The 9,558-nt window shown below is 43.0% G+C and overlaps 1 protein-coding gene across 5 annotated transcripts in view; it reads left to right on the top strand.

The window, feature by feature from the left end:
- Window positions 1-9,162, top strand: part of EPCIP (exosomal polycystin 1 interacting protein) — a 35,289-nt gene extending 26,127 nt beyond the window's left edge. For 4 of the 5 annotated variants that reach the window (XM_075850948.1, XM_075850947.1, XM_075850949.1 and 1 more), the window contains one exon: window positions 8,216-9,162. In XM_075850948.1, the coding sequence (XP_075707063.1) occupies window positions 8,247-8,930 (684 nt within the window). In that variant the 5' untranslated portion in view covers window positions 8,216-8,246 and the 3' untranslated portion in view covers window positions 8,931-9,162. Of the gene's footprint in view, window positions 1-148; window positions 225-8,215 lie in introns of those variants that run through there. The other variant, XM_075850950.1, reaches the window with a different exon arrangement.
- The last annotated feature ends 396 nt before the right edge of the window (window positions 9,163-9,558 follow it).

Here is a 9,558-nt window from a genome sequence, read left to right on the forward strand (position 1 = left end):
ATAGTTAGCCAGAAACTTCTGAGCTTCATTTCCTGCTACTGCTGTTGCTGCGTGGCAGAGGAACCAAAGATAGATCAAGGGGAAAAAACAACAGAAATACAGGGAAACGAGAGAATAAAACTCCTATAATGCAACAGTGTTCATCAGTAGAGTGCAATTCAAGAAGGCAGCAGCATCCGCACATCCACAGAGTAACCTGAGCTGCGGAGAAATGACCAGAGCTGGTAAGGATTTATTTATACAAGTTATTCCAAGCTGCGCTGAAACCAAGTCCTGAGCTGCCATATCCAAATGTTCCTGTCTGTGCCCTACAGCCCTGAAATCCCAAAAAACGAAAAACTCTTATCGTGATGACACTCAGATAGATAGATAGATAGATAGATAGATAGATAGATAGATAGATAGATAGATAGATAGATAGATAGATAGATAGATAGATAGATAGATAGATAGATAGATAGATAGATAGATAGATAGATAGATATGAGATAGTGCCACACACAGACCCCTGTAGATAGAGCCACAGGCCTCCCCCTTGGAAATAGTGCCATACAGCCCCCTAGTAGATAGTGCCACACCGCCCCCCCCCCTTAGTAGTGCCACACATCCCCTTGTGTATAGTGCCACACAGCTCCCCCTTGTGTATAGTGCCACACAGCCCCTCCTTGTGTATAGTGCCACACAACCCCCCCCTTCTGTATAGTGCCACAAGGTAATGGCACATCCGAGAAAGTTGTATCAGCCAGGGGGATGTCAATCAAACATAGAAAGTTGGGTTTGGAGGCAGGACTATGTGACTCTTCAGGATAGGGGCACCGCCCCATGACCCTTTAATGAGTAATTAGCATATAACGTGCGCCGTTTTAAAAGTGGATTTTAAAGATTTTGCTGCATCTGAAAAAAACATACCTGGATATATATACCTGGATATATGATCAGGTCATGTATTACCGCATGGTGGCGGTTCAAAGGGTTAAAACTACCAGACAGGTTCCCATGAAATTGAGAACAATTCCATCTGCCCTGCAATTTTGTTATTGTAAATATATTCTATATAATTACAGCTCCAGAGCCAATCTCTGACTCAATACATATATACATCCCCAGGACCGAGCTCAGTACATATATACAGCACCAGAACTGAGCTCAGTACAAATATACAGTACCACAACCAAGCTCAGCACATAAATACAGCACTAGAACCAAGTTCATACATATATACACCACGTTCCAAATTATTATGCAAATGTTATTTTTCGCTGATTTTCCTAAATAGTCGATGCAAATGACAGTCAGTATAATCTTCAAGCCATCAATCGTTGGAGTATAATGCGAATTTTATTGAACAAATCTAATGATAGATTTTTTTTTAGAAGTAAAAATCTCTTTCACATTATTATGCACAACAGAGATCAAAACATTTTAAAGGTTGTAAAGAGAACTAAAATGGTAATTTGTTGAATTTGCAGCATCAGGATGTCATATTTACAGCTCTTTCAATCAAAAAAAAAACTTAACAGGCCAAGTTACATGTTAACATAGGACCCCTTCTTTGATATCACCTTCACAATTCTTGCATCCATTGAATTTGTGAGTATTTGGACAGTTTCTGCTTGAATATCTTTTCAGGATGTCAGAATAGCCTCCCAGAGCTTCTGTTTTGATGTGAACTGCCTCCCACCCTCATAGATATTTTGCTTGAGGATTCTCCAAAGGTTCTCAATAGGGTTGAGGTCAGGGGAACATGGGGGCCACACCATGAGTTTCTCTCCTTTTATATCCATAGCAGACAATGACACAGAGGTATTCTTTGCAGCATGAGATGGTGCATTGTCATGCATGAAGATAATTTTGCTACGGAAGGCACGGTTCTTCTTTTTGTACCACGGAAGAAAGTGGTCAGTCATAAACTCTACGTACTTTGCAGAGGTCATTTTCACACCGTCAGGGACCCTAAAGGGGCCTACCAGCTCTCTCCCCATGATTCCAGCCCAAAACATGACTCCGCCACCTCATTGCTGACGTAGCAGCCTTGTTGGGACATGGTGGCCATTCACCAACCATCCACTACTCCATCCATCTGGACCATCCAGGGTTGCACGGCACTCATCAGTAAACAACACGGTTTGAAAATTAGTCTTCATGTATTTCTGAGCCCACTGCAACCGTTTCTGCTTGTGAGCATTGTTTAGGGGTGGCCGAATAATAGCTTTATGCACACTTGCAAACCTCTGGAGGATCCTAAACCTTGAGGTTCGCGGGACTGCAGAGGCACCAGCGGCTACAAATACCTGTTTGCTGCTTTGCAATGGCATTTTAGCAGCTGCCCTCCTAATCCTATTAATTTGTCTGGCAGAAACCTTCCTCATTATGCCTTTATCTGAACGAACCCGTCTGTGCTCTGAATCAGCCACAAATCTTTTGACAGTATGATGATCACGCTTAAGTTTTCTTGAAATATCCAATGTTTTCATACCTTGTCCAAGGTATTGCACTATTTCACGCTTTTCGGCAGCAGAGAGATCCTTTTTCTTTCCCATATTGCTTGAAACCTGTGGCCTGCTAAAATAATGTGGAACGTCCTTCTTAAGTAGTTTTCCTTTGATTGGGCACACCTGGCAAACTAATTATCACAGGTGTCTGAGATTGATTACAATGATCCAAAGAGCCCTAAGACACAATACCATCCATGAGTTTAATTGAAAAACTAATAATTAAATGTTTATGACACTTAAATCCAATGTGCATAATAATTTGGAACACGGTGTACATCCCCAGAACCGAGCTCAGTACATATATACAGCATCAGAACCGAGCTCAGTACATATATACAGCAACAGAACCGAGCGCAGTACATGTATACAGCACCAGAACCAAGCTCAGTACATATATACAGCACCAGAACAGAGCTCAGTACATATATACAGCACCAGAACTGAGCTCAGTACATAAATACAGCACCAGAACAAAGCTGAGTACATATATACAGTACCACAACCAAGCTCAGTACATAAATACAGCTACCAGAACCGAGCTCAGTACATAAATACAGCACCAGAACAAAGCTGAGTACATATATACAGTACCACAACCAAGCTCAGTACATAAATACAGCTACCAGAACCGAGCTCAGTACATATATACAGTACCACAACCAAGCTCAGTACATAAATACAGCACTACAATCAAGCTCATACATATATACATTCCCAGAACCAAGCTCAGTACATATATACAATACCAGAAGCAACCTCAGTACATAAATACATCACTAAGATCAAGTTCAGTACATATATACATCCCCAGAACCAAGCTCAGTACATATATACATCCCCAGAACCAAGCTCAGTACATATATACAATACCAGAAGCAACCTTAGTACATATATACAATACCAGAAGCAACCTCAGTACATAAATACAGCACTAGAAGCAAGCTCAGTACATATATACATCCCCAGAACCAAGCTCGGTACATAAATACAGCACTAGAACCAAGCTTGGTACATAAATACATGACTAGAACCAAGCTCAGTACATATATACAATACCAGAACCAACCTCAGTACATAAATACAGCACCAGCAGAAAGATCAGTAAATAAATACAGCCCCAGAACCAAGCTCAGTACATATATACCATACCAAAACCAAGCTCAGCACATAAATACAGCACCAGAACAAAGCTCAGTACATATATACAGGGTGGGCCATTCATATGGATACACCTAAATAAAATGGGAATGGTTGGTGATATTAACTTCCTGTTTGTGGCACATTAGTATATGGGAGGGGGGAAACTTTTCAAGCTGGGTGTTGACCATGGTGGCCATTTTGAAGTCGAACATTTTGTATCCAACTTTAGTTTTTTCAATGGGAAGAGGGTCATGTGACACATCAAACTTATCGAGAATTTCACAAGAAAAACAATGGTGTGCTTGGTACTTTAAGTTTCCCCCCTCCCATATACTAATGTGCCACAAACAGGAAGTTAATATCACCAACCATTCCCATTTTATTTAGGTGTAGCCATATAAATGGCCCACCCTGTACATCCCCAGAACAAAGATCAGTACATATATACAGAGCCAGAACAAAGCTCAATACATATATAGAGAGCCAAAACAAAGATCAGTACTTAAATACAGCATCAGAACCAAGCTCAGTACATATATACAGCACTAGAACAAATACAGCTCAATTTAGTTTCCACCCCTGCCGTATAGGTTTGTACGGCGTAAAACTACAGCTCCAAGCATGGCCCGAACAATGGTAAGGATATGCTGGGAGATGCTGTTTCACAAAAATAATCATACCACCCATCATCTCGCTGCAGATCATACAGTGACTACAGTACTGATTAGAGGCAGAATAAACATTGACATTAAGTGACTCACTGGTGACGTCTCAGATTCTAGTTCTTTTCTTCTCCCTCCGGTCCAGACCTCTATGATGGATTTCTTGCGGCCAAGGCCCATTTCTGCAGTTTTCCGCTCAGATGTCTTCACTTCTCACTTTTAAAACATTTCTGCACCTGTAAACGAAGTTACAATTCTTAACACCTCTAAATATAATAAAGCACCATACACTGCACCACTAAGTATAATAGTGCCATACACTGTGTCCCTGATTATAATAGTACCATACACTGCACCTCTAATTATAATAATGCCATACACTGTGTCCCTGATTATAATAGTACCATACACTGTCACACACACACCGTGCCCCCTGTAGATAGTGCCCCCATAGCCCCCTGTAGATTGTGAGCCCCATAGAGGCTCTGTAGAAAGTGCCCTATATAGAAGCCCCTGTAGATAGTACCCCCACATACAGCCCTCTGTAGATAGTGCCCACATATGGACTCCCAAGCTGCAAGGCAATAGTGCTAACCACTGAGCCACTGTGCTGCCCTACATATAGCTTCCCCTATAGATAGTACTCCACATATAGCCCACCTCTGTAGATAGTGCCTCACATATAGCTTACCCTGTATATAGTGTCCCACATTTAGCCCACCCCTGTAGACAGTGGCCTACATATAGCCCCCCTGTAGCTAGTGCCCCACAGGTAACCCACCCCTGTATATAGTGTCCCACATATAGCCAGTGGCGGATTAAGTAGACGATGGGCCCTGGGCTGTTACCCAAACTTGGGCCCAGCTTGCGCACAGCCGCCCTGCCGCGCCGTAACTATTTTTAACACTACCTTTTGGGCCAAGCATTAACAAATGGGTGTTATGGATTCCCCTTGTCACAGGGCTGTGTCCCTACATACTGACAGTTTCACACTGTGCAGGGACACGTCCTCCTGACAAGGGGAATTGTCTATCAGTCCTGGACTGCACAAAGACTTTTTGTGAAATACAAGGATTTCCTATAATAGACATGTCAGGAGAGGTGACAGATTCTCTATAAATCTAGTGACTCACATGTGACGACGTCTCAGATTCTAGTAGTTTTTTTCCTCTTTTCTTCTCCATCCGGTCCAGAGCACATGACGACGTCTCCCGGGCATGACTGATTTCTGCAGAATTTGCAACTCAGATTTCTTCGACTCCTCACTTTTCCAACATTTCCACACCTATAAATTAAAATAAAGTTATCATGGTGCCACATACTGTACCCCTAAATATAATAGCACCAAACACTGCGCGCCTGAATATAATACTACACACTGTAAAACACCACATACACACAGCCCCCTGTACATAGTGCCACACACAGCCCCTGTAGATATTACACCCCCCCATAGATAGCGCCACTCACAGCCCCCTGTACATAGTGCCACACACAGCCCCCTGTACATAGTGCCACACACAGCCCCCTGTACATAGTGCCACACACAGACCCCTGTAGATATTACACCCCCCATGGATAGCGCCACACACAGCCCCCTGTACATAGTGCCAGACACAGCCCCCTGTACATAGTGCCACACACAGCCCCCTGTAGATATTACACCCCCCAGAGATAGCGCCACACACATCCCCCTGTACATAGTGCCACACACAGCCCCCTGTACATAGTGCCACACACAGCCCCCTGTACATAGTGCCACACACAGCCCCCTGTAGATATCACACACACCCCCCCCCCCCATAGGGAGCGTAACACACAGCCCCCTATAGATACAGATGAATATCCCCCCCAACGTATTTCCATCTTCAACTATTTCGTTTTGGTGGCCTGTGACCATTGTAACCTTAGTTTGTGTTCATACAGTAACTGACAAGAGTGGAACACGAGTGGTTTTCTGCTCCTGGAGACATCTATTTCAAGATTGAGCACGCTTTGTGAGCTCCGACATACCACTAATAGAGCTACTTCCGCCTTCCTACCAGTCTGACCATTCCCATCTGTCATCGTCCACAATCCTTCGTGTGCATGCTGCTATGAATTAAAGAAGACCTGTCATGTCCCTAGAAATCTTAATCTTCTGCCATACCTGCATTGCTCCCTCTCAACACCCTCGATACAAGCGGCATTTATGTAATGTTTTTAGGTGCCTCTGTTCCCCCAGCGTTCATGTCGGCGGCTGATATGCTAATTTATGCATAAATTGACAACTATATGGTCTCCAATGTCCGGCATCAACGGGGCATGGACCTAAGCCGCTTTGTCAGATCGACTTAGGGTTACGTCCTGTTGGTAATTGTGCAGTGGAGACCGCTCAGTTGTCAATTTATTCATAAATACCACTCTGGTCATTCTGCCCTTCTTCCCTACTTTTGTGCCGTCCTTTCCTGAGATTGGATTTGGTGGCACCAAAAGTAAACTGGCAGTGGCCTCCTTTAGCCCCCGGTGCTAATATTAATGACTACTGAGTCTCCCTCTGTTTCTGTAGGTAACACTTTTGAAGAATAGCTTTCTGCCCATTTTTTTTCACAAGTCCCTACCAACGATCATGAATTGCTAATGCATTGACTGGTGGTGCTCGAACACTGCTCTGACTATGTGAATGGAATAATTAAAAACGCATGGTATCCCCTTTGGGATCCTGACCTCTTCCCCTCAGTTTGGCACCTCTGTATCAATGCATGTGTACTAAACTGTAAAGAGAAATTTAAAAGGGTTGTCTCACAAAGACATCTAACCCCTTCTCTGACCCCCGGCGATCACATTATTGCCAGGGAATGCCGCATCTAGGCATATGTAGAATTACACACGGTACACCCACATGCCGAGTGTGCCAGAGCAGCAGCCGATCATAAAGCGATGCTCTCCTTTCTAGCATATAGAGAGGGGTCCGGATAAGAAAACCTCTATGTAGTCCATGCTCATTGCCCAAGATTTAGAAAATCTTGAGGAAAATCTATGCTGGGGTTATCCATCATGTTATGTGCGGTTAGGGGTTGTCATATATTCTTATACTCCTGGCTGGGTAACAACTGGAATAGTGGCCACGTGGGTTGTCACCCAATTTTCCCAAACACAGATGTAGAGAAGCTAAGAAACATCGGAGTCGACCATTTTACACCATAGCATAAGTCAATTCCAAGATTTATATGCATTGGTGATATTTTTTTTTATTTAGCGGGAAAAACCAAGGGCGTACATACCATAGAGGTAGACCATGCAGCTGATGTGGGGTCCTTGGAAAGAAGGGGCCCAGTTCTGGTTGGTCAAATGCTCTTAGTTATTGGGTGGCAAGAAACTGTGCAGGACCTTCTACAGAGGAACTGCAATGTTTGCAAACATAGGGATGGGGGGTCATAAAAAGGGAAGAGGGCAACAAATACCTTTCTGTCATGGGTGGCATAACCCGGCACCACAAGGGGTCCATTTTAATATTCACTATGAGATTTTCTGTCTTCTATGTACGCCACTGGCAAAAACCTACTACTTTAGGAGATATAATTAAACAATGTTGCTTTATCCCATGTGTCTGTATATGTATTTTATTCTGCACACAGTCATTAATAATGTGAAATATATTCATCCACACCGGCTACATGCAGTGATCTCCCAATGTAGTAATATGGCCTAACAGGACGTGTAGTTTCATTGCAAAGCTGTCAATCACATTGTAGTCCCACCCACATTGAGCTGCTCAGCATTGTAAACATTGGGAGCAAACATTTTCTTTTATTTCACATTCCTGAAAAACCCTTACATATACTTATCTATGTAATGTACTTTGTCTTGTATAAGAGCACAGAGCTAAATAATATATCATGATTCCATACTGATGACTCTTTTTAATTATCTCTCTAGATTACGATTGGCCTCTGCAACCCCCCGATGGATGGAGTTGTTCCATTTGAAGCCAGATGCCTATGATATTAGGATATCAATGTCCTTCTATAAATACCAGTTATTTTTACTTGGCTTGCTGAACCTCTGCGTAGTTAAACACCTTGTACACAGCCAGAACCATACACTGATATTTTCCAAGGACAACAACATCCGGAACTGCAGTTGCTCCTTTGACATCCAAAGCTGTGACTATAGTTTGGCCAACCTGATGTGTAACTGTAAAACCATCATCCTTCCAAAAAACAAGACAGGGTTCAGGCTGAGCTACAATGGTGACCTGACCATCTGGTTCTCCGACACAACTACTCTGGGACGCTTGGTTAACTTTACCTTTGTACATAACCTAAAACTATCATTATGTGGAGCAACTACTCTCCCAACAGAGTATCTGGCCATCCTGGGACTTAGGAACCTTCGGGTTCAAGCTGAGACCATCCAAGAACAAAGTCTGAAAATAACCCATTGCAATGTCAAGGATAGACAGTGCCAAGTGCCTACAACTCCACCGTTGCACATCTCCTACCTGGATACTTCATTGTTTAATGGACTTCCCTTATTAAAATCGTACAGTGTGGAGAACGTGTCAAGCATAAAGGAACAGTTTCCGAACCTCCCATTTTCCACCTGGATAACGGCAACAAATAACAGCTACATTGTCACGTTAATATACTGATGGTCAGAGATGGACTGAACTGTGAGCTGCCATTCCAGCCTAGTCTAAGACAATATAATATGACTATATCAGGACTATTGTTCATGATAGCTCGACCTAAGTGTGTGTGGTGGGGGGAAATGACTCTTCGTGCTCCACTGGAGAAGTGAATGAACGTATTCAGTGCTCTGGAATATGTTGGTGCTATGTCAATAAACAATAATAATAGTTCTAATAAAACGGTGGAGATCAAGATGGCGTATTATTCTTTCATTCTTACAGCTGTGCCTATATTATCTAGGCTTTCCAGGTATAGTTAAAGGAATTATCCAGTTTAGTAAACCCAATTTCATACACCCTATTTGGGAGTTAAGGATTGTTCAGGATCCTCATCTGGAGAACGGTTATAAAGAGCGTCTTTCACTCTGGAGGACCTGTCGTGTCCTGCATTACCTAGACAACTGAGGTGGCGCTGCAGAGAAATTGAACATTTACTGCCAGGTTTACCCACACATTACAGCTGATCACTGTTGGTCTTAGTTTGAAAGACACTTTGTGATCAGCTTCTGGTCCAGGGATCCTGCTAACAAGTAGAGACTGTCCAAAGCAGAGAACCCCTTTGATTGGAGCCTCTTTAACCAATTGGAGT

This window comes from Rhinoderma darwinii, chromosome 2, assembly GCF_050947455.1.
Source record: "Rhinoderma darwinii isolate aRhiDar2 chromosome 2, aRhiDar2.hap1, whole genome shotgun sequence".
Taxonomy (NCBI): domain Eukaryota; kingdom Metazoa; phylum Chordata; class Amphibia; order Anura; family Rhinodermatidae; genus Rhinoderma; species Rhinoderma darwinii.